This window comes from Molothrus aeneus, chromosome 3 (assembly GCF_037042795.1).
Source record: "Molothrus aeneus isolate 106 chromosome 3, BPBGC_Maene_1.0, whole genome shotgun sequence".
Taxonomy (NCBI): domain Eukaryota; kingdom Metazoa; phylum Chordata; class Aves; order Passeriformes; family Icteridae; genus Molothrus; species Molothrus aeneus.
Genome location: NC_089648.1, coordinates 6,293,917 through 6,319,662, shown reverse-complemented (window position 1 = coordinate 6,319,662; position 25,746 = coordinate 6,293,917). Strand labels below are relative to the sequence as shown.

Genomic DNA, 25,746 nt, shown 5'->3' with positions numbered 1-25,746 from the left:
ATGAGGTTGCAGGTTTCCAGGGATGGTCACTGAGGCATAAGATATAGAGAAGTTCTTCTGTTACCACTCTATCAGTGTCTTTCCATTGTTTTCTACTTTTCTCATCAGGATTTACCTGCAGTTTCCTGCAGGATATCTCCTCTGAACATCCTACCTGCTCATTTTATTTTCCTTCTAGCATGCTTCCTCATTTGTATACAGCAAACTGTACCAGGCACAACAGTGTGTGTCAGGCTTTACTGCTCTTGAAAGGACATTCCACCTCTGTAAATAAATGATGGCTCCTGCACAGAGCAGCTCTTCAGCAGCAGTGTTTACACACACAGGTTGGGAAAAGTCAAGGCTTGATTTTCCCCTCACTGGCTCTGTGACCAGGTTGCTTCAGGTGTAGAGTCACAATAGCACCCTTGTGGGACATTTTCTCCAGGCCACACACTGGTATAAATTACATCTCCTTTTACCAACATATTTCCTCTCTCTCTTCCCCTCCATCCTCTGCTACAAAATCTCAGGCACTGTCACCACTCTGTAGAGTCATTACTCTACACTTGCCTTTCCCAGCCAGAAATTCAACCCATAGAGGTTACATTAGTAACTTAAGAGTCAAACCAGAAAAACATGTAGGTTTTCTAATAGATCATCCCTCAATCAGCATCTCTTCCATACTCCTCTATACTGTCCCAAGTGATCCCACCAGAATGTGACATACCCTTTGTGCCACTGGCATCACAAAGAGTATCTTCATTCCCTCCTTTTTCTTAGACACTGGATGTGTCTGGATTATATTATACTTCCTCTGGCTTTCAACACTCCATTTAAATCAGGCTGTCTCCCCCTTCCCCATGAAAGCTGTGTTTGTTTGTGCCCTCTCTCACTTGCAATTCAGAAGCTTTCATCCCTCAAGGACATCACATTAAGCACAGAGCCCTTTTGCAATCTCCTGCTCTGCAGTTTAAGGCTCTCCTCCTACAGGCATGATTGAGATTTAGGTGAAGTCCTTCTGCACAGCCTCCTCCTGTTCTAAATGAATTTAGCCCCCCTTGTCCCATCCATTTTCCCAGTCATCTATGACGATATCTGCTCATTCACCTTTGACCTTCAACCAACAGGTCTGACTTGAGGTCCTGTACCAGCCTCAGTTCCAGCTCCAGTTTTGCCTCAGTGCAGGAGCAAACTGGAGCTGTGTGATCCCTGGCTGACCAAAAGGATCAGCTCTCAGCACCACTGGCCCAACCCAGGGCATCAGCCCCTTCCCACTGCTGAGGACTGCACACCATTAGTGCCCTTGCTTCACACAGATGTTTACAGTGTCCAGCAAGGCTGTCTATGACAAGAAATCCAACATGAGGATCACCTCATATTTACAAGCTGGGCTGTAATTTACCCCCTGAGAAGGCTACATAGCACTTGGGAACCATAAAGTCTACATGAAACACCTTGGCAGCCAGCTTCCACATCTCCTTAGAAAAAATACAGTCCCAGAATTTTGTGAAGTATTCCCTTGTGAATTCAAGGGATACACATTCAGCACTGCCAGAAACTGAGGCACCAGAGACCAAACCAAGCCAGGGACACTTTAGGATGTCCTTCCAGGAATAGCACCAAACACTCCAGGAAGACTGTGATGGTGGGCACCAGCACAAACCAGCACTCACTCTGGAATGCTGTTCCAGTGATCAGATGTTTGCAAGTAGGCACTTGCAGAACCAGGGTAGAGGTCTGTCTTTACATTTAAATACTCTCAATAGACTTTTCTCACAGTTTCACACAGTCTATATACATAAACCACTATCTGACCACAGAAAGACTTTCCTTTTTCTCCCACAGCACGTTTGTCTCCTTTGAGGAGAGACCATGTGAAACTCCTTTTGGAGTCCAAGCAGATCACTTAAGCAGCTTGCCCATGTGCCTGCTGTCTCCTTCACAATAACTTGTGGGCTTGTGGAAAACACAACTTCTATCATGCTCCTGTTTTTTCCCCAAGTGGCCTATGTGTTCCAGAATCCAGCAGATTTCATTTCAGTTTGCCTGTGGCAAATCATGCCTGCTATTCCTGCTAAGTACCTTCAGTGGGGATACCAACCAAATAATATTTTTAATCTATATATATTATATATATGTGTGTGTGTGTGTGAGGGTTTTTTGGTTTGGTTTTTTTTTTGGTTTTTTTGGTTTTTTTTACATGGCAGGAGGGTTGGCACTAGAATGATCTTTCAGGTCCCTTCCAACCCAGGCCATTCTATGATCCTATAATCTATATATAAAACCATAGAAACAACAATGCCAAGTAAGCTTGGCTTGACTACAAGAAACCCAGTGCACTATGATGCAGCCAAGTAGAAAGACAACAAAAGACAACTTTTTCACAAAAAGACAGCACAAAAGCACAAGAGCCATGAGCAGAGAGGCCAGGTGAGCACAGATCACGTGGGAGCAAAGCCTGGTTTCCCTGCACAATCCAGGAGACCCCTGTGCTAAGTCAGCAGCTCTTGGCAGAAAAAGTCACCAGTGCCTGGGGAATGGGGTGAGGAGAAGCACTGCTGGTTGCTAATCACATCTCCACACAGGGTGGGAATACAGCATGCACATCTCACAAGGACTGATCCAAGCAGTCACAAAGGGCTCAAAAGACAGGCATGCTTCAGTGTGGAGAGCCCAGAGAACACCAGGATTGTTGGCAGAAAGAGATGAGAGCTGGGAGCAGCTGGGGTTTAGATCAAATAGGGCTCTACCAGCAGATCAGTGTCAGATGCTGGGCTGGCAGAAAAGTGAGACTAAATGTGAAGGAAATCAGATTTAATGGGCAGTTTTAAGTGAGGAGCCAGAGGCAACAATAGCAGATGGCAATGGGAGTGGAGACAAGATAATGCCTGCATTAGCTCAAGCAACAGAAAGGTGTTGGAGACCATTTCTCCAGGTCCCATAGGCTGTGCTGCGGGCCAGGGACTCCCTGCAACCCTTACCTCAGGGTGGGCTTGGGTGTGCTGTGCACACTCTCATTGTCCTCCATCTCTGGGCCACTGTCACTGTTGTTGCACTCTTCCAGGCTGTCATAGAGCAAGCCCAGGTCTTCTTCCACCTCCTGGGTCTGGTCTACAGGGTCAGAGTCCAGGACCTGTGGGACCAAACCCAGAGAGCAGTGAAGAGATGTGGAGTTCCCTGCATCCCACAACAGGCATAGACAAGCTGCCTGTCAGTCATGAGGTACATCATGGCACTGTTCCCACCTCAGGGAGGCAAATCCAGCCTGTGGAAGAATCCAGAGACATTGTCATTGGGCCAAAGGAGGGTGCCATGACATCCAAGGGAGTCTCAGACACCCATCACACTTGCTGGCAGTTAGGACACCTGGGAGGAGCTTCAGTGGCTGTGCTGCACACTTAGCCTGGGCTGTCAGCCAAGAGAAGCCATCCATAGGCTGATGGTAGCCTGCAGTCAGTCTAACTGGACAGGACTGCCCCTGCAATGCCAGCTCCTGGTGCAGAGTCAGTCTGTGACAGCACTCTTCTTCCCTGGGCACCTTTACCCAACAAGAAGGTGCTTTTTGAATGGAGCACAAGGCCCACAGCTGCTTTCTTGAAGCAGAAGGCTTTGGAAAAGCCATGTCCTAGTCTCTGCCACGTCTCACACCACATTTGGCACATCCCTGAGCTCACAAGCCTTGTGCTCCCAGTGAGTGGGAACCTGCACTCTGACACCTACACATCTGCAGGAGACATTGCCAGATGGGGGCAGCTTTCCTGTTTCTTACCTCTTCTGTCACTCTGAACCTCCTCAGCAAAGCCACAAATTTCTGCTTGAAGTTTGGTTGCTAAAACAAAAGAAAGGAAGGAAAAAAGATCAGCAAAACTATCAAACCACATTCCAAGCTAACATACAGGCCATGGTTATTCTCTCTAACATGCTGTCCAGAGGTTCAAGGTCAGCTGTGATTCCTCTCTCTCTAAATTTGCTGTAGGACTTGGAACTACCTCTGAACTCCACAAGAAGCCACAGTCTGGGCATGAGGGAGGATGCAAGGATTCATACTTTCTCTGCTACAGGCTGAATTAGCACTTCATTTAAATCCTGTTTCTCCCCAGACCACCTGGTTGAACAATACTGCCTTCAAGCAAGAAAAGATGGGGAACAAACTCAGGAAGAAGGTGCCCAGGGATCTGCAGGGCTGAAGTCAACAGGGATGAGAAGTTTGGAGAGCAAGGGTCTGGAAGAGCAGCTCCTCCCTTCTGCAGACATGCAGAGGAGCTGCTAATAGTTCAGCTTAGCTTGTGCCCACCCTCCCCTTCCTCAAGAGAGGAAGGAGACCATGTGACACAGCAGCAAGTCCAAACTCTGTTGCACACAGATCACCACTGATACAAAGCCAGGCTGAACACAGTACAGACCATGAACTGGGATACAGCTCTGAGCAACAAGCTAGCTCATTAATGGCAAGAGTTTTGCTCCTTCTCAGAGCCAAGGGCTCTCTCCACTGCTCTGCACCAGCACCAGCATCTCCCCTTCCCAACACCCCTCACTGCCTTCAGAGAGGGGAGAAAGTGAATCCCTTCCATCCCTTTGATCATGCTGTAAATGCTGATGTTACTCTGCCAATTGATGTGGTTCGGCTCATTTTCCTCCTGGCCTTCTTGGTTTTCCTCAAGTCATCCTCTTCATCAAACAGATCCTGCAGGCAAAAAGTCACAGTACATCAGAACAACTATGTTCATGGAGAAGCACCTCCTAAAATTTTCCTGATCCACATTTGCCCTCCATTTTGAAAAGCTTTGATCCACTCTGCTCCCAAAATCTTGTCTTTTTCTGCTACCTCTTTCTATGGAGCTCCTTCTCTCTCCTTAGCACTGTTCCCCTTCAGAACTTCTTCCCCAGCATTTCTGTCCCCAGGCCTCTCCAGAGAAGAATGTATCAGCAAGATAAGAGGAGACACAGCCTCCTCAGGACCCATGTGTTGTTCTCCTGCTCTCCCCTCTCCAGAGTTAGCTCAGAGAGCACATGAATCACAAAGAAACATTTTTTCCAGGGATTAGCCTTAACTCAGGGACATGAGCTCCTGCTGTATTAACCCAGCATGATGGGACAGGTAATCTGGAGGACCCTTGTAAGAGACTGAAATGATAATGGTGATAATGGTTAATGACTTGAACAAATGGCCATTTGCAAAAGCAGCAGGTGAGCTTTGCTGAGCCCCAGCAAACCAAAGGGGAGGAGAATTTTTGGATGTGTGGTGAAGCCTCTGATCTGCATAAGAACAGCCTAGGTGCAGAGGGGTGAGTACCCATCACCAGAGATTGACCATGACAAACCAACTTCAGTCTAGCAACAAGCTGGGTTTGAGCCAGATAAAGGAAGAGGCCACAAGAAGCAGATCCTGCTGGATGGGATAATGCTTTTCATCAGACCAATATCCTCCCTTACACAACTGGCTCAGGTATAAAACTTCGTCCCCCATCTCCCCCTCCCTTATCCCTGAAGGTATTCATCCCTTCTGATGTGGCATAACTGGCTCAACTACACTGAAGTGAGAGAGAACTCTCAAGTCTTAGAAGGTGCCAAACCATCAAAGACCACCCCCCACCCCACCCCAAGCAGCCCCAGACTCATTCCTGAGGCCTTTCACCTGAGGACTGCACCTAATCCACAGTGTTACATCAGACAGTGTAAAAGTCCCCACTCCAGTGGAGGTACCTGGGCATTCCCACCTAAACCTGAACGCACATTAAGCACTAAACTCTGCTTCAGGCTTCCCCCATCAAGACTATGACCATCACTTCAACCAAGCAATAATCAAACCTGAATCCACAGCTGGTGATGTCTTCTCTCTCCACTATCTACTCTTATTGTTTCTTTATCTCTCTTTCTTTTTCTGTTATATTTTCTGAAGTGGTATCTTTATACTTTTATACTGTTGTATTACTATGGGTAATAATAACCAAAATGGCCACATAGCTCCTCTCCATTGCAACCAAGTTGTTCTGAAATAAACCTGCCATATAGATATATATTTATAAACACTGGTCATCCAGTGTTGTTTCACTCTGATCTGCCCCAACAACCTCAGTTACCTTCAAACCACAACAACCCTGAACAGGGGTTTGTCCCTGTGCTTTATCAGCACACTACCACAAGGCTTTCCATGGCCTTGAGCACAGAAACCACAACAAGGGCACAGCAAACAGCAGTGACACATCTCATCACAGGGCTGATGGCTCTGCCACCTCTGACCATTTTCAGAACTACTTCTTCCTAAAATCCCTGTTCTCTCTCAGAGAGTAAGGAGTCTCTGACCTGGTGTCACAGGGAGAAGGGAGAAAATCATGGTGCAAGATGGAGAGAGCTCAGCAGGGGTTTTCTGCTGCAGACCAGACAGCTCCAGAGACAGACAGATGAGATCTATAGTTCTCCAAAGTCCCTTGCCTTACAATGGACTTGACAGCAGCCCACTGCTGTCAAAGTTCTTTTTGCTGTGAGGTATTACAGCTCTCAGCCCTCTGGAACCATGGCAATGTTTACAAGGGGATGAGAGGGCTCAGGGTGCTCAAGAACCTCAATGCCTGACTCTTGCCCCAGAAACAGGAACAGGACATAAAGCATCTTGCCAGGCCTCCCTTACCTGACCCTGTACAGCATCATCACTGGCTTCCTGCTCTGAGGAGAAGCTGTCATCCTCTTCTTCAGAGTAGTTATCAATGTCTGGGGAGCGATCTGAAAGCAGACAGTGCAAATGCCCCAGCTAAGCGTGGTGCCTGTCATGGCTCCAGTGAAAGGACTGGCAGTGCTGGGGACACGCACTGTTACCAAATGTGTCCCAAATGTCTGCCTGCAGCTCTGAGCACTAAACACACCTGAAGCTTTGATTTTAGGACCTGAGGGGACGTTCCCGTCCTCATGGTCGATGGGCTGACTGGACAGAGAGTAGATACTGATTTCAGCCACTCGAATGTTCACATCCTTCATGTTGCTGTGGAGGCCCAGGAGCTGCCCTCCATCCGTCGGGTGCTGCATGACCTAGACAGACAGACAGACAAGCTCCCTGATAGGGTGACACAATGGCAGCTGGCAGCCCACCCTCTCTATATGACAGCCAGCCAACAAGCCAGAACTCTCACAGCAATGAGACCTTGCCTGACAGCCCAGGCACAGGAGGCTGTGTGGGACTCCCCCCTGCTCCCAGCACGCTGTACCTCAGCCATGTTAATGATTCCCACTGCCAGGGTCTTGTAGCCCAGGATGGTGCGGTTCTTGTATCTCTTCCTCCGCTGCAGCATGATCTGCAGCTTGTTGCCATCCCTCTTGAGGAAGTGTGGGTACTGGGCAAGGGAAGCACACAGAAAATGGCAGCATGAGGGCAAGGCTCAGCACGACACACAGGTGGAAAACTCTTCTTCAATGCTGATGTACAGCAGGATCTGACCTGCTGAGCTTTGAGGTGCCCCTCAAAGGCCACCTGCACCTATCCATCATCCTCCAAAGCCCAAGGCCCAGCAAACAATCCCTGGAGCAACGGAGCAGCTGGCCAACCACAGCAGGCTCCTCCACAGAGGCTGTGCCTTTCACACTTAGCTCTAAAGCTGTGCTTGATGAAAAATGCCAGGTAAGGGAGCCCAGGGGACCAGGTACCTGCAGTGAGAAGGTCAGCTCCAGCTCGGTCTCCATCAGGCCCCCAGGTGGGAGGATGTATTCATTTGACCTCAGGACTCGCTTTGAACCCTATAACGAGATTGACAGACACACACACTGAGCTCAACCACAGACTCACAGTCCACAGGGAAAGAGAGAATGCCTTGACTCTGTTCTGTCCAACTTGCAGAGCCACCCTTCACGTGCCTATCAACACTCTGCAAAAGCCTGCAGCACCCCCTGAGCTGCCAGAGGCCCCCCCTCCTTGCCCACCTGCCAAGGAGCAGCTGCTCTTCACAAGCCTGCTCTGCTCAATCTGGCACCTGGAGGGACACTCCCATGTGTCACAGGCATCTTTTATGAAAAATCCTCCTGAGAAGCTGAGAGGCCTCAGGAACAAAATGTAAACAAGGATTATCTGCTGCTGTGGAATGAAACAGGTGGATCTGTGATTGGCCCATGTTAGTTGTTTCTAATTAATGGCCAATCACAGCCCAGCTGGCTCGGACTCTCTGTCCGAGACAGAACCTTTGTTATTCATTCCTTCTTTTTCTATTCTTAGCTGGCCTTCTGATGAAATCCTTTCTTCTATTCTTTTAGTATAGCTTTAATATAATATATATAATAAAATAATAAATCAGCCTTCTGAAACATGGAGTCAAATCCCTGAATCTTCCCTCATCCTTGGACCCCTGTGAACACGGTCACACCCATGTTGTGGAGGGACAATCCTGGAGCCAGAGGGAGCCAGGCAGAGTAAAGGAAAGGGTCCCAGTATGCTGCCTGGCCAGGTCCTGGAGACATCTCTACCCCAAGCAGACAGGCCCAGTGCAGACCCCTGTCTAAGCAAAGCTGGCAGGACGCCTCTGCTTGGATCAAGTCAGGATGTCCAGGAGAACAGGGGTCCCCCTGCTTGCTCAGCTTGTGATCAGAAAACTTTATCCTAGTCTTTTCCTCAGGCAACAGTCTTTATCTCTCTACATATAGAAATGGTTTTTACCAGAAGGGCAGGAACAGAGGCACTCTAATCATGTTCCCACTCCAATTCTTTCCTTTGCCTCTGCCCTATCTCTACTATCTCTATGTCTTGGTTTCTGATGGAGACACTGAATGACTTGGGGGCAGAAAAATGCTGTCTGCATGCACCAGGTCCTCTTGGCTGCAGGGTGGCACAACCCACAGATCCTCCCAAAAGCTGTCTGCAATGCTGTTCCCAGAGGCTGTGCCAGGAGCAAGGCTTTCCTGCACAAGGTCTTCCTAAAACGGAAGAGAGGAGGTGGAGCTCATCCCCTTCACCATCTGTGAGCCTTCCTGGCCAAGAACACACTGACCCTTCCTGAACTCTTCTCTGATAACAGATGATAGGCAGTCATAATGACAGTGACCATTTACTTCAGCACATCCACCATTTGCTCTTTGTTGCAGAGAAATTATCCACCATAGATTTATTCTTTCATCAAAACACAAGTGCAATTACTCTTCCTGAAGATGCTATTTCTGGGGAAGGACTTATGGCAAAGAAAAGGTGAGGATATCCTGAGTGGTGTGTTCAGGAAATGATGGTTTGTTTCATAAACATTGCTGTCCTGTGCCTCTCTGTCATTTACCACTAAGGAAGTGACATATCCAGCCTCAATCCTAGGTGAATCCAATCCCTCAGTGAAATGCCAGTGCACACACACGTGGAATTGCAAGGACTGGGACAAAGGCTACTTCATTATCACAGTGCAAGGACAAAGACATATAAATACTGAGGATTCTTCATCCTTTGAGAAATTCAAACCTCAACTGGACATGGCACTGAACACTTGATATAGCTCAGCTGTTCTGTAAGTTGAGTAATGTCAGGTAAAACCAATTTCTCTGTAGAACACTTGAGTATCCCTGTGAATACTACAGAAAAACTTAGTATCAGACTGTTACAGCAAAAATCATGGATGACAGAGTTAGTCAAGGAAGGGAAAAACATAAGGGACAAGTGGTGGCCACAGGTTTTTACTGCCTAAGAACTGAAAACACACAGGAGCTTTCACTACAATACACAGGTATGTGATGCCCAGGTCTGGTTTGCAAGGTACAACCCCAAATTTCAGGTGTAAATCTGTCCTGGTTGGTCTGGTTTATAAGAGGGTTGAAGCTAGAGCAGCATACCACATCTGGAAAATGAGAGAGAACTAATACAAGTACTGGACTAGGCAGACAGCAAAACCCCAAAATTCAAGTTGAACGAGCATTTTGGGAGAGAACAGCCCATTAATATAATAAACAAATTTAGGGTTTAGCTAGGATTGCTCAGGCAGGAGTGAAAAATACTACAAGTGGTTACAAAGAGATAAGAAACGAAGCATGAGTGAGGCATAAACAGAAAACTGCATAGTAAGAAAGACCAAAAAAGCCCAAGTTCCTTCGGGGAGCATGGTTGGGGCAGCAGGCAGGCCTGGCAGAGGCAAACAACCTTTTTAGCCTGGCCTAGATCACAGCAAACACTCTTGTCTCCTACACAGTGACTGCCAATATCATCTCTCTACAGCACCAAGGCTTGAACCTGAGTCACCAGCTACATCCTGCAGGCAGATCCAGGAAGACCTGCATCCACTGCACCTGTCACAGGAGCTGAAAGTTCTGGGAGTGCTGGGGCTTGTTTTCTTCTTTTCCTTTGACTGTTTCCTCTATTCATGGCTCAAGACAGGGTGTTTGTGAACCTCAGTCTCTCTGCTGAGAGGGAACACTGTGTTTCCCTTCATGCCATAATCAGTTGCAATACCAAGGCAGGTATCTGCAGCTGTATGGAGCTGAGCCAGCACATCCAAATCTCTTAGTGCCATGCTGAACAACACACAGAAGGAAATGCTCTATAATGGCTCCAGTCTGTTAAAACAAGTAACAAGGGACAAAGGTTTAAAACCACCCAAGTGAATGAGAGCAAATCCCCTCTTTTACAGTAGTTCAGGTTTTATCTCACTCAAATCCATGGAACGTTATATATTCAAATCACCTCTGGGAAATGGGTAAGTTCTGTAGACATAGAAAGTTCCCCTTGACAGTGGTATTTCCAGATGAAGGAGCAGGTAGCAGCACATGGCACCCTTGGAGGCTGTCTTTTAAGACAAGAAGGAACTGTGAGAAGATCAGGAGTTCTGGACAGGACAGGCTTTACACTGTCCTTTGGGTCATGCACATTTTTTAAGCAGACTGTCTCCAGCACTGGAGCTATTGCCTGGGTGGCAGCACCATTTCCATGCAGTCTGCCCTTCAGAGCAGCAGCTTCCTGACCCTAACAGAACTACTATTGAAGCAAGAGAAATATAGCCTCCCTTTCCTTTAGTCCCCAGCTTCCCCCTTGGGAATTTGCAGGTCCTTTATAAATTCTGTGCATCAGCTGTTTCCATCCAAAAGATGGAATGCTCACTGGAAAGCCTTCAAACAGTTTCTTACTAGTGTGACTCATCTGTTACCTAGGAGAGGAGCAGGAGGGATGGATCCATCTGAGGCCACTCTGTAGGCACGCTGTGCTGGAGCTGCCTACAGCCTCCATCTGCCTTCCAGCAGTCCCAAACCCTGCCAAGGCAGCTGGCCAGGCAGGTGGAAAGCAGCCTAGGGAGGCACACAAGCTCAGCCCACTCCCACAGGGAATGCTGAGCCACGGGGCAATGTGGGTAAAAGCATTCTCCTTGTTCTCTTCAGCTTTGCAGGAAGCCTACACCAGCATGCAGCCACAGCTACATGGCCATGCAGAGAGGAGGTGACCATGTTTAAATTCAATCCCTGGATGCAGCCTCCACTCCCTAACAGGAAAAGAAGCCCTGCAGCAAGAAGGCTTTGTGGCTTCACACTGCTGAGGCCTATTAATTTCTTTTGCCATCAAGGTGTAAGATTGGCCTGTGGCAGGGATGGGGATGGTCTGTTTGAGAGAGCTGGAGTCCCACTGTGCAGTCTCTTCCCCAGTCCCACATTTGCAGCCTGTGAGGTCTGTAGCTGAGGACATGCACACTCAGCACATGTCAGCCCCAGCACAACTGGGCTGCACAAGAACCCAAGGCTCCCCAGTGCAGAGAAGCACATTTAGCTTGGGCTGACTGTGCAGAAGAGAAGTCAGGGACCACTCCAGCCCTCCCAGTCAAGTAGGACCCACAGCTCCCAGCTGGCTGCCAGCCCCCTAGCCCTGTGCTGCTGTCAGCTGTGGCCCAGCCTGGATGGCTTCCACATTTCCAAGGCCCAGCCAGGCAGCTCTCTGCTGCTCAGGTTGGTTCCTTGCTAAAGCCTGCTCTAAAAGGGCACAAGTCTCAGGGGTTCCAGGGCTTTCAGCTCTCCTGAACGACACCATACATACAGTGATGGGAATGCCACAAAGTGGGACACTGACCAAAAATGTGTGGACCACAGCCTCTCCTACTGTCCTCACTCCCTGCCCCAGGCTTCACAAATTTGCTTTCAGTTTTTTCCGTGAGAGTGAATCAGGTCTGTCGTGAAGGCAACTCCAGCTCCCAGAGCTCCACTAATACTGCAGCTTCCAGAATTAATCCAGGATTTAGATCCTAATATGTGCAGCACAAAGAGCTCTGTGGGAGCACAAAGCTGCTGAGCTGCCGACCCACGGTGCTTTCAACGGGATCAGCTGCTGTCGTGCCAGCTGACAAGAACGAAGGAAGGACACCAGCACCCTAGCTGGGTCAGGGAAGCTGTGGCCAGGACAGCATGCTCAAGATGCATTTTGTTTCCATGCTGTCCTTTGGCAGGTGGAAAGGATGTGCCTGCACCCCCAGGAACACATCTCTCCACCACAAGCAGCAGAGAGGGTGGAGGGATCGCACGTATCAGGATGGTGGCAAATTCCTGTCCCCTTGGTGACAAAGATCCTCTCCCCTCCCTTCTGCCTGGTTCACAGTAGAGGCACCAGGCCTAGCAGGGATGCACAGGGAAAGGGAAGGGATATTAGAGATCAGACAGGGTACAAATACCAGCAGAACATCATGCACAGAGACGCTGATCCCTTGCACCCTTCCCTTCCCACCCTCCATTCCCCAGGGAGTAATCTGGATGGGAGGCACTGCTGGAAACCATCCAGCACTGACCCTCTCTCAAAGGGTAGGGAACAGTGGGATGGCAAACTCCAAACAGCAATTTGAGAGGAGGGCCTTGGCAGAGGCAGGCAGGGAGGCATGACAGATTCTGTCCCAGTATCTAACCAAATTCATTCCCAATACAAGCCAGCACCAGGTATCTCACCGCTGTCCCTGGGGCATCATTCCCACCTGCCTGAGAGCCAAAATCTCCCTGAGCATGCTGAGACAGAGGGGTTGGTGGCACTAGACAAGGGACATGCAGACCAGCACTTCACAGAGGGCACAAGGATGGGCTTGGCTCGCTGCCGTCAGGCAGCAGCAAGCAGAAGAGCCTACCTGAATCTTCACAGCGATAAGCACAGAGCTCAGCTCTTTGTCCAGCTCTTTCAGCACTGTGAGTTTCTTCAGGCGCAGACTGCAGAGCCTGTAAGACAGAGAGAATGGGACACATTCAGGCACCACCATCCCTGGGGCCCTGCCACATGGTACCCAGTGCTCAGAAGGCAGCTTGGATGCTTGGCCCAGTCGCAGGCACAGGCCTGGCCTAGGAATGCCGGCATTCACGCGCCACGGAGACAGCCCATCGGGGAAAAAAGGAAAGAAGGAAAATTAACAGAGCTAAAGCAGGCTTAAGGGATTAGCATGCAACAGGAAGTCCAACAGCAGGCCATGTGGTAAAGAGATCCCTTCCCAAGCAGGGCTGTTGCCAGCTCTGTTTAAATCTACCTTGGCCACAGCACTGTTTATTTATAAACCAAAGCACTTAAATCCACCCTTGTCCTGGACTTAGTTAAGGCAAATGTTCCCATGCAGACATCACAACTCAGCTCTCCTCTTGCACGGTACCACACAGAGCTGACTTGGGAAGCAGCCCCACAGGAGGTTTCATACAGCTTCAGCCACCCTGACAAGCTCAAATCCTGGGGACTCAGCATGGTAAGTGGCACTTCCAGGAAAAAGCTAGGAAGGATCCTGAGGCTAAGTGAGAAAAGCTACTTTCACTGCTCAAAGGAACAGCCAGCCATTCTGATCTCCTGCCTAGGAGCCTGCAGCAGGACTCCCTTAGACACTACTTGCAAGGAACTCTGTGTCAGGGAGCAAAGCCAGACATCATCAGGCTCTAGCAGCAGTAAGAGCACGCTGATGTTTTACAAGTCACCCTCTGTGCTCCATGGCTGCGTTGCTGCAGACTCCGGTTCCCAGGACTTCTGTGGATATCAGCATGCTGAACCTGAGCGTCAGGTCACTCTCCCTGGAGAACAGATTTAGCTGCTACCAAATACCTTTCTGTCTGACACACTGTGCCCTCTGAATACCTGCTTTATTTATTTTTAAAGGAAAAAACCTGCTCTTGCTATGGTGATGTACAGCAGCAGTGTAGAACAATCCCAGAGACGGAACGACAGTAAAAAGGGAAGGACAGAGCCAAACTGCAGGACAGGTTTAGGGCTTAGCAAGCACTCACCTCCTATCATGTCCCTGTCCTCCCTTCTAAAAGAATTTTAGCTTGTGCAGAAGGTTTCCTAGACTGTGATTGCAACCCTGCTGCTCTGCCCTTCATGTTCTGGTCCCTCCTGGTAGAGACCAGAAGTCAGGAAGCTGGGTGTGCAGGGGAGTTCTGCACACTCCTTTGCCAGATGGCTGCATTATTTCAGCCAAAACCCAGAGCACAGACCCTAAGCTCTTGTACTCTGTGCACTCCAGCACTACAACAAGTGGTCCCTGTCCACCCTTCCCCTCTGAGCATCTGCTTGTAGGAAGGAAGAAACCTCATTACCTGAGGCAGGTTTTCTCCTCCCCAGAAATACTTAGGCATGGTTAGGGGTGAACTGTGGGGAGCAAGGCCAAAGACAGAGGCACTTCTCAGGGAGGGATGGGGGGACTGAATTCTCACCAGAAAAAGGGGTACAGCCACTCCATCAGATGTACTGAAGGAAAGCTTGCAAAGAGGCTAAGCTTAGCTAACAACCACCACTAACCACTGCTGATTGTGACTGCTGCTAGACAAGCCATGGAGAGAAATGAGGCTTGAGCATGTGAGACAAGGACAGCACATCTACTCAAACCTTCCTTGCAGCACTAATTTAGTCACTTAGTTACCTGCATGGAAAAGTTATCTCTTAAAGACTAAAACTTACATAAGGATATTCAGTCTTAATTGGAGGATGTGGAAAGGTTATAATTTTACCTGGCAGTTGTTCTCACTGTAGAAACACACTTCTTATCAAAAACTAATTCACTCATTAGCTTCATGCTCCTCTCTGAGGCAGTACCTGGTCCTTTTTCCAGGGGAAGAATGAATGCCTACTGGTCAGCTCTGCCCACTTGGGCAGCTCTTTCATCTCTGATAAGGCACTCTTCTCTTTCTATCCCTCTCCAGCTTCCAAGATCTATTTTACACAGTGAGAGATGCTGTAACCTGCCCCACATCCTTTCCATTTTATGTGCCAGAAGGTAATTCCCCCCTTCCACTCTGTGCTCTCTCTCCCTGCAGCATTCAAAGACATAAGGTAGTCAAAGGTACAGCTTGCACCCTGCAGCTCCAACCCTTCTGCAAACAGTGCTTTCTAAAATACCACCACCCTTCCCACAAGGATTAACATGCATGTTCTAGAGTCTGAGTGTACTTGCAGCACAAGAGCACACAATTTTTAAGCAGCTTGGTTGTCCCTGATGATCCTCTTTTGATCTGTTACTTAACCAATCCCTGCATCACCCAGATTTACATCAGTGCTGAGTGTCCAGTGCCAGTACAGGGCAGCAGAGGGTCCCACACTAATCTCTGCAGATATCCACAGGACGGGATTGATCCACAGTGATCAGATGCTGCTCTAAACATTTCAGCCAAATTCCACAGCAACTACCCCATAGTTTTGTCCAGAACTGATCACAGTGTGATCCCTGAAAATCACTTTTTGGTAGACAAATTATAAATCTGGATTTACTTACTCCTATAATTAAACAGAACAAGTAGCAACTGTTCTTGAGCTATGGAACTGCTGCAGGGACCTCTGCTATACTGAGTCGTGGTAAATATGTCTGTGTAACATTCTGATAACAACAAGAACTGACAGCTACAAGGAAAATGAGCTCCAACAGGGCAGTCTGAAAGCCTCCTGGAACCTCAGTACTCCTACACTCCTCTACTGGTCATTTACTGGGGAGAGGTACTCACTGTTCCCTGGTATTATCTTAAAAATCGCTGCCTTCTTTTCCTCACTAAATGACAAATTTGGAGCTTTTGCTCTGAAGTTTGATTGAAACACTTCTGCTTTCACCAAGCTGGCCTGTAGTTATCTTTAAAAGGAAAGCTCTTATATACATGCATTTTGTGAAATTCACTGCCAGCAGCAAAGCACTGCCTCCAGCGGTTGTTTGCAAAAGCATCCATTCAAGAGGTCACAGAGGACACACAGTGGCTTATTTTTGTTAAGGAAGCTTTCCTGCCTGACCATCCAGGACCACAGGTAACTATACTAATTCTAACAAATTGAATATTTCTTCTCCAAGGGACGGATACTCTGTTTTGCTGATGTGAAGAATCCCCATTCTTTCCATAAAATTCCTGCTGCCTGACACACCCCAAAACACATTGGGAGTCCATAGAGATGTTAACTCATTTCTCCTCTTCCCAGGATGCTGCATGTGCCAAGGCTACTAATCCTGCTCCCTGTGCACTTATCCTTGCTAAGAGTGGCTCTGTTTCTATTGCTTTACCTGGCTCACCACAGTGTCCTTGCAGGTAGGAGGACAAAACACCTGCAAAAAGAACTAGATTTGAGTAATGTAAGAGAATGTCAGTTAAATCAGTCTGTGGTTTACTTGAAATGTGCATCATACAGGTGATATTCTCCATCAGAGAACCACAGAATTGTTAAGGTTGGAAAAGACCTCTAAGAACATCAAACCATTAACAAAGCCTGACCATGTTCACCACTAACTCTGTAACCCATGTACACACAAGTGCCTCATCCACCTGTTTTCTGAATATTTTCAGGGGTGCTGATTCCAACACTTGATTCCACCACTTCTCCACCCTTTCAGTGAAGAACTTTTTCCTACTATCCAACCTAAACCTACACTGGTGCAACTTGAGGCCGTTTCCTCTTGTTCTGTCACTTGTTACCTGGGAAAACAGAGCAACCCCCAGCTGAGTACAACTTCCTTTCAGGGAGCTGTAGAGAGCAATAAGGTCACTCTGAGTCTCTTTTTCTCCAAGCCAAACAGTCCTAGGTCCCCCAAGCACTCCTCATAAACTTAATTCCCTAAACCCTTCACCAACTCCAGACATGCTCCAGCACCTCAGTGTCTTTTGTGTAGTGAGGGGCCCAAAACTGAACACAGTATTCAAAGTGGAGCTTCAAATCATCAGGCAGAGGTCTGAGACCTGCTGAATTCAAGGTGTCACATCCTTTAAAGATGATGCTATCTGCCATTGGGAGGATCAGCTCATAGCTATGTGTGTACATGACCCACTGTGGCAACAGAGCTTGGGTCGCACACTGTCTCTACAGTTCTCCCACTGCACATGGACTGCTATAGGATGTCCCAGGATAAAGAGCAGCTTTCTCCAATATTGTTGCTGCTGCTGACAGTGATTTACTACAGGCTGGTCTTCCCAATGCAACTGAATTAAGTTTAGTGGAATAATAAGTGACTGGTTTGTGGCGCAGTCACAATTTCTGCATTATCACTCCATTATCTTTACTTCATGTGGATACAGATTGGAGGGATTTGTATAATCTGGGAGCCCAAGAGAAGGAGCAGACACCATTTTATTGCTTTAGTACAACAAGTTCTGTGTTTTCATTATTGGTTGCCTCTGTCAGAGGCTTAGTCAATTCCCCTAACCCAGGAAACCACAGCTGATGAAATCCCACAATTCTGAAAAATCCTCATATCTGCTTTTTTGTAAGCACACATGGGAGCTTAATTATGGTCTCTATTCTTCCTGGGTCTATTGCTCACCATCCCTTCCACAAAATAAATCCTAAACATTTTAACTTTGATACAGCTGAAGTCTGGCCAGAGCTGCACCGTGTCCCCATTTTTTGGCAGAGCAATACACAGATGTATAGGGTTTATTTTACAAGCATTCTTATACCAAATCATGTACAAATATCCAAGAACAATTCACTCAATATTTTTATTGCACTGCAGTAAAAGTGTCAAAATTCTCTGCAGATTCAATGGACCTAATTCTCTACCTCCTATATACCAAAGCAAGAGGACATGAAAGCATTTTCTTATCTACTTTTTTTGCTTTTCAACAACAAAAGGTAGTTTTTTGCTTTCCTTTTCACTGAAGGGCAATATAAAGCATTATGCAACAATTTCCTGCTTGAGCAGTACTCTGTGCATAGCTTCCTCCTTGAAAAAAATGAAAGCACTCCCCAAGTTAAAAAACTAATATTGTCTTGAAAAGCAAGAAGGTTTTCTGCTGCTCTGACTGTGCCACTAAACTGGGTCACAGGTGATGCCCTCCATGTATGAACAGAACTAATAAAATCTTCTTAAGAGCAACAACAACAGTCCTCATTCTGGAGAAGTCTTCAAATATTATTTGCATGTTTACCACTCTCTTACCTGTATAAAATGTATAAAAACATGCTTTAAGATTTTTTTCAAAAGTATGTATAAACACTATTATAAGCAAATTCTACTCCAAAGAAAATCTCATCCAAATAACAAAACAGTGTTTCAACTGATGTGCAACATCTGGAGAATCTGCTCTTGGCGTGGTGCCCACTGCAGCTGGAAGAAGCCAGGGGAAAAGCCCAGAGTGCATCCAGAGTGTCACTGCCCAGCCCTGCTCTGTGCCCCAGCCTCAGAGCCAGTCCTTACCCACAAGTTAAGGGTCAAGCCCATGAAATGCTCTCTTTTTCTGCTGATATCCTGGGCTGTTCAGTGCTTGGCTTACCAACCACTCCTGAGTGGCAGCTCATTCTCTGGACAAGACTGTTTCCCTGGATATTTGCACTGATTTCTCCAAGTGGCAGAGCCAGGGACCTTGGGTCCTCCTGTAGTTTCCATGCCACCTACAAATATTAGAACACATCCACCTTCCCCACCACGAGCCATCTGTCATCCTTGTCAGCACCACCACCTTTATTAGATTCACAGACATGGACTAAGCCTTTAATAGTGTCAGTTTAGCTGCTCTTCAATATTTTTCCTGATTCTCACAGCTCAGGTTTCCCTTCAAGGTGATATTAAACTCTGAGACTGGGCTTCTGGAAAGATGCCAGAATTTCCATGGGGGTCCCAAGGCACGGAATGCTCCCGATGCTCCTGTACCCTGCCAACCGCTGGAGCAGCACCTATTCCCAAACATGTTCCCGCTAGAGGGCAGAAGGCAGCCGGCCTGGACACAAACCCGGGACACCGGGATGCTCTGCAGACTGGCCGGTCGCATGGAGCAGCTTGCAAAAGCAGATGTATGTGATCATAGGGATGTCCATCCACAGAGCTCACCTCGGATAGTGGCCAGGTGAAGCCACTGTCGAGGTGTCAAGGGAAGAGCACATAAAACACATTTCAAAATGTGCCACAGCTTCCTGAAAGCAAGATCCTCCCCGAGCCCCGGGTGGTGTTTGCATGAGACACCACCGATGCACACAGAGGGGAGGAGAGACCTACTCCACTTTCAGAAACCAAGTCCCCGTTGCCAGCAAACAGAGCGATGAACTGGGACAGCAGCAGGTTCATCAGGCTCTGCAGATCAGGCCTCAGCACAGGTAGGTGCACCAGTTACAGATGGATTGGGAGGAAAGCATCAGCCTGCTCTGAGGGCTTCCCCAAGGGAGAGAGAGGCAGAGCACTCAGGGCTTGCCAGCACACTCCTGCCACTCTGCCCTCAAGCCACTGCAACTGCCGCAGCCCGAGATGGGCAAGCAAAGCAAGCTGCACCAAAGAGTGTAAACACACTAAGAGGCAAAGGCCAAAAAATATGACAGCACCCTCCTGGGTCAGCAAGGAAGGAGCTAGGGCAGAGCCACCAAATACCTGCTGTGTCTCAGGTCCCTCAGCCAAGATACACAAGGTGGTGTGCAGCACAACAGCCCTGCTGCCAACCAGCATTCCTCTCCTTGCCATAAGACAGACATTTTGGCTCATCTGCATCCAGGCTGACAGCAGCTTGCTACCAATAGCACACATCTACCCTGCTGCTGGATCCAGAGCATGCTTCTGTTACTGCAAATTGCAGTAGGTTTGATTTATCCCAATTCCCAAGTGACATTCACAAAGGAAATCCTAAAGCACAAAGCACAGAAAACAAAACCTCCCCAGGTTATGTCCCTTCCTTTCCTATGAAGCATTTCACAGCTTACAGCTCTGCCTGCCTGCCAAGAAATCCAGCCTGTTTTCCCACATGGCTATTCTTCCCATCTCCTCCTATGTGCCCCTAGACAGACCAAACCCAAAGCCAATGCTCAGATACCCCAGAGGACCAGATGACACCCTCCTTCCTTTTGTCTTTGAGGGTGCAGCAAAGGAAGGGGTTTCTTATCCTCACAGCAGCAACTTGGCTGCACTACAGGGGAGGAGGATAGGCAAAGTCATGCTGGGGAGGGCAAAAAATAGCAGGATCAGTAGGATATACATTACCAAGAGCAAGGTATCATCAAGCAATTCATCCTCAGTCAGGAGGCAAATGGGAAGAAAACAGTGTCCTGCAAGCAGATACATCTACCTTTCCTTGTCTTCCTGGCTGGCTTCTTGCTACTGCCTAGAGTTTTCCTCACAGCCTTGTGTCCTGGTTAGCATTCCCCCCCTGGAAGGGCCATTCAAGATAGACTGCAGTCACTGAAAAGAGGCCAGTGCAGTGCATTAAATGGGACCTCAGCACCACCGTGCTGAATTGGAGCACCTCATTTTTTTCATTTTCCTATCCCCATAGAAGGGAAAATCCACACCATCAGCCCCTGCTGTTCTCATCTGCAGGGACCACACAGCTCTGCCCAGGGGCTCTGAGTGCCACTCAGAAGCCTCCCAGGCATCTTCTCTTCCATCACAAGCCTGGAGCATTCCTCTGTGCTCAGAGATGGATTTCATAGCACCGCAACACCACTGAGACAGCACACAGCCACACTCAACAGAGGCAGAGAACAGGGCAGGTCATATCCCAGAGAGACACAACAGCCAGGACAAGGCATGGCAGACATTCCAGGCTGGGCCAGGTGCACCAGTGAGATAAGGAGGTTCAGAGAAAGGATAAGGGCATCAACACTGTGCATGACTCAGCCAGCAGCAGTAGCTACTACTGATCACCAGCAACAGCCATCAGAGCTGCTTGCTACCAGAGTGAAAGCAGCCAGGTGAGGGGAGGAAAGTGCAGACAGGTACTGGATTCACTGATTTTTGTCTGGAAGAGCCAAGACTCAGTCAGGATTACAGAAGAGATTTGCTGGATTTATCTAAGAGAATATAAAAGTGTTTCTAAATACCGAACAAGATGTACAAATTCATCCTTTTCCTCAGGGCTTCCAAAACTGCTATCTGACATGTGTAGCCAAACTGCAGCCAAAACTGTTCCTGCACCAGCCACTGTTTCCTTCACTGGAAGGTCAGAACAGGTTTTGCTTTAGAACATGCTTGCTAAAGGAGGTCAGCAAACATGCGTCACCAGTGTACACCAGCCCCATGCCCAGGGAGCCACACCAGGAGTAGCAGATGGACCACCAGCAGTGCTGTGCTCAGGGTGCAGAGCACTCCTCTTTCCTAAAAGCTTTATCTACTGCAGGCTTTCAGCTGTTTTTGTGCTGCCAAAATGCTACCATGCTAGCAAGGCACACCGAAGACTTGAATTACTCATAACACTGCATTTCCAATGAAAGAATGGCTACTCAGGACAGGAGCTAACATCCAGATCCCTCTGCTTGTTTGCTGTCCATGGCATAGTGAGGCTGCTCCCAGCAGGAGGGCCAATGCAGAGGTCATGAGATCCCAAACCAGGACAGAGCAAGCCTGGCTGCAATAGAAAAACTCCCACAAATGATTGGCCAAGACCATCAATACAAAAGCATTCCCTTTTCCCCAGTACCCCCACAAAGCACAGACAGCAGTGACACTCTCAGACCAGCAAAGATCTCTGGGATTCCCTCTGGTTAGGGCTGCAGCCAACAGCTCCAGAGTGTATGTGCTCTCCTTCTCAAGCCTGCTAAACCATCCTCTGATGTTTGGATGTACCTCCTCACATGGACAAGTGTGTGCCAGCAACAGTTTCTAAACAAGACAAATGGTGCTTTCTCAAACACCATAGGGAAGCCAGTCAAAGATAAGCCTATATTATGAAATGCTCCCTCCCTGTTCCCAGGCAGTTTTCTTTAAGCACAACTGTCCTTTACAGGCTCCATAGCTCCAGAGTTTCAGACTCAGTAACACAGGCAGCCTCAAAAAGAAGTGCACCACTCTGGCCTAGTACTTGTTTGTGTTGTGGATTGGTGTTGAGGAAAAGCATGGCACACTGCAGGCAGCAGACAGAGAGATGGCCAACATCAATATAGAACCTAAATGCCACCTCCTGACTTGAGTACTGCTTCCTCCTGATCCTCCCTGCAGACTGGGAGCTCCCACGAGTTTTGCCAGCCTGGAGAGCAGATTACACACAAGATACACATCCTTCCTACCCTGATCTCAGGGGACATTCCTGCTAATGTGGTTAGTCCCACTGTAGGAGGAAAGAGCAGCTGCCACTGGGATGCCAAACCTCCCCAGAACCTCAAACTCCCAAACAGGATGAGCATGGCCTGTCAGCACTGGCAGGGCTATTCCAGCCTCTCCTTCCTAGCAGGTCTCCTCTCTCCAGACACAATTCAACACAGAGCTCTGCCCAGCAGTTGTTTCCCAACAGGTTTATAAACCTCTCTGTTGCACAGGTCTCTTAAGCCACTGATCTTGACCAGTGAAGCCACAGTGCAGACCACACACAAGAAACCCTTGTCAGAAAAGTGGGAAAGCTATGAAAGGGCAGTTACTAAAACCATGGAAGAGCCATCAGTCTGTGCCGTCAGTGACAAAAACAAGATCAGAGGATGGAGTGAAAAACCTGAGATCTGCCTAGAAAGACACTTGGCTATTCCAACCTGTCACTGGCACAGACATGCCAGAGCTATCCCACACTCCAGAGCAAGGAGCTGCAGCTTACCTGGTGCTACAGAGCAGCTTTCCTTTCAGCACAGAGGTCCCTGCAAACACTCCAGTGTGCACTGCTTCTCCCCACCAGTGAGCTTCAAAAACAGCCCCTCCTGGCAGAGACATTCATCTTGGAACACTACTGCAATACCAAGCTTCTGGGCTGTTTCTACCCAACTGTGCATGCCTTTCTGAGGCAGGGATGCCACACAATCCATGCAGCTGGAGTGGAAGTGACAAGGCAGCACACATTACTATGGCTCACACTAAATTCCCTAGCTCAGGAATACCATGGTACTTGCCAAAACATCCCAGCAAGAGAATACTGCTTTTTGTCCAGGTCCTCTGACCCTGTAACATCAGGCTCTCTGGGAGCAGGCATCAAAAAGCATGAACCAGCTATGCTGCAAAAATAAATGTGTCCAGGGAACAGTCTGAGCTCCAGTGGACCAAGCAGAGGCAATTTCCCCTCAGAGCACCCTCCAGGCAAAGCATGCAGGCAGCTGCTGTCCACAGCCATTCCTGCTCACTGGCACCACAGGATTTCCCAGCAGGCTGCCAGGCTGTCCAGCAAACTGTCCCTACTCTCCAAGGTGCTGCAGCTTGGGCTCAGCAGTGTCACACAGTCACTCACAGGCTGGCAGGGCCCTTGGGGGCCCCAGCAAGCAGCACCCAGACTGAACAGATGACACTGCATGCACCTGCAACTGCTCGCTTCCAGACACTGTCCCAGTGGAACAGGACATTCTTTCCAAGGATCACTGTGCCTATTCACCTTCTCAGCAGGCTGCAAGCAGAGCCAGAAGCTATCATAGCACACATTTCACCTAGCAAAAGGGTCCATAAATAACTTGGTGTGCCTCCTCACCACATCCTGTATTACAGCCACACCGGGCACAGGCAGCCATCCAAACACACCCTGACTAAGAAAATTTAAATTTGTAACACACTTCAGAAGTTCAACGCCCTACCAACCACTTTGTCTCTTTAAAGCACAGTTTTGTAGTGCTCACTGAAGCACCAGAATGCCTATTGAAGAACTCAGGAAATGGAGGGACAGGTGATTTATCAAGCAACCCTTCCCACCAACCCACAGGAATCTGTGGCTGTAGTGAAGGATTTCCTGCACAATAGGTGCACACAAAACTACTTGGTGCAACAGAGGCACTCCTTTATGTCCATTATCTGGGCATATGCTGTCCAGTATATGTTCAGATGCAGGATCCTTCTTTTCTAAGTACTCTGAATTTTAGACAGGAGGTCATTAAGCATTTCTGAAATGAGTTGTCCTCAGCTCTTGTACACAGGCTTCCAGAAAAACATTTGCCAGTGCACATACTACCTTAACACTGGCCCACAGGAAGCTCTGCACCAGCCAGCTGAAGCAGAAGACACAAAAACATGGCTTTTCTGGTTCACTGATCAAACTGTAAAAAAAGCCTATAAAAGAAATAAAAGCTAGTTCCAGTCCAGAATAATAGTGAAAAGTTTTTAAAACAGCCATGAGGGGACACCTTTGAATCTGACTCTATCTAACAGTGGTTAGTAAGGGTAAAAAATAAGACTGCAAGTGACTATAAAATTGTAGCCAGTTACAGTTTTTAAGAGGACAAAAGTCAGGGGAAAGCAACATCAGAGAAGGAAACGTAAATGAAGGCCCAGGATCTGGACATATGAAAATGGTACCACTGAAAGCAAAAACTTAGTTCAGAAATATCTGACAGTTCCTTAATAGAAATGCTGCTTGCAGCTATAAACAGTTCAAAGGAGAGGTGAATGCACTCCTGAGGATCATCACATATGGAGAAAAGGCAGAGGAAGCTGTTCCCCAGGGAAGGCAGATACCAAAGCACTGGGTCTTTTGTTAGCACAATTCCTTGGATGCAATCACCCTAGTCCTCCCCCACATGAAAGATCAATCAGAGATTGTCAAGAGTGTTCAAAAGAGCCTATTAAGCTTGCACTGGGTGCCCACAAAAAAGAGGCCTGTGCATCCAGGGAATCCCTTTACTGTGCTCACTGCAGCTCCCTATCATGTTCAGCTGGGAAAAGGCAAGCAGGGAGCAGGAAAAGGCAAGCAGGGAGCAGGAAAAGGCAAGCAGGGAGAAGGCAAAGGCAAGCAGGGAGCAGTGAGGAATACTAGGCAAGTGCCTTGCTATCCCAAACTCATGGAGCTGGGAGCTTTCTAGAGGAGCTAACACAGCACTGGTTTGTTACTGCAGAAAGGGCAGACACATCAAGAGAGCTTCCAGGAACAACATGTTTCCAAGGTGGGGTGGGAGATAAAACTTCATTGTTCCAAGTCAGGATTTGGGTTTACTTGGTGGGATAGAAACAGCTAGCTCTCAAAGCAAAGCAAAATTGCATCAAAAGCTGACCTCCAACTACCCCCATAGTGCTAACAGTATCCTGAGGAATAAGAGACAGGACAACAATTACCATTTCCCAGACCCTCCTGAGTCCAACAGTGAGCAAACAAATCAACATGTAAATAACTATTGCAGGAGAGGACAACATCTATGGAGGACAGTGACTGCATGGAAGCCACCAGCCAGCCCCAGCACTGTAGGGCAGCCTCCCCACCCCAGCAGACACTGGTCCATACTTCCCACTCAGAATCTGCCACCAAGCTACTGAGCACACAAGTGCTGGCCTTCAGTGTCCCTTGCACCCTGTTCCAGCTCCATGCTCAGGAAGGAGGTGGACAGCAACATTCACATGGCCCTGACAGGCTGATTCCAGCTGCAGGAGGGCACCACCACAGCTGGATTAGGGTAGTGCCACCAGCAGGATTTCAGCGTGTGTCAGGCAGAAAGGGAGAACAGACTGCTGACACAAGTCACCCACATGCAGGATATTTGTTCATACAAGCCAATTGCAGGAAGAGTTGAGAAAGTTATTACCATTATTTCTACATTTGCCTGCTTAATCT

At 48.2% G+C, this 25,746-nt stretch overlaps 1 protein-coding gene across 2 annotated transcripts in view; it reads right to left on the bottom strand.

Annotated features, from left to right (window-relative positions):
• LOC136554324 (phosphofurin acidic cluster sorting protein 1-like) overlaps positions 1-25,746 on the bottom strand; it is a 54,754-nt gene that overhangs the window by 6,676 nt on the left and 22,332 nt on the right. For both annotated transcript variants that reach the window (XM_066546172.1, XM_066546173.1), the window contains exons 2-9: positions 13,017-13,104; positions 7,618-7,707; positions 7,182-7,307; positions 6,843-7,005; positions 6,611-6,702; positions 4,586-4,666; positions 3,752-3,811; positions 2,964-3,115 (exon numbers count right to left, since the gene is read on the bottom strand). In XM_066546172.1, the coding sequence (XP_066402269.1) occupies positions 2,964-3,115; positions 3,752-3,811; positions 4,586-4,666; positions 6,611-6,702; positions 6,843-7,005; positions 7,182-7,307; positions 7,618-7,707; positions 13,017-13,104 (852 nt within the window). The remainder of the gene's footprint in view (positions 1-2,963; positions 3,116-3,751; positions 3,812-4,585; positions 4,667-6,610; positions 6,703-6,842; positions 7,006-7,181; positions 7,308-7,617; positions 7,708-13,016; positions 13,105-25,746) is intronic.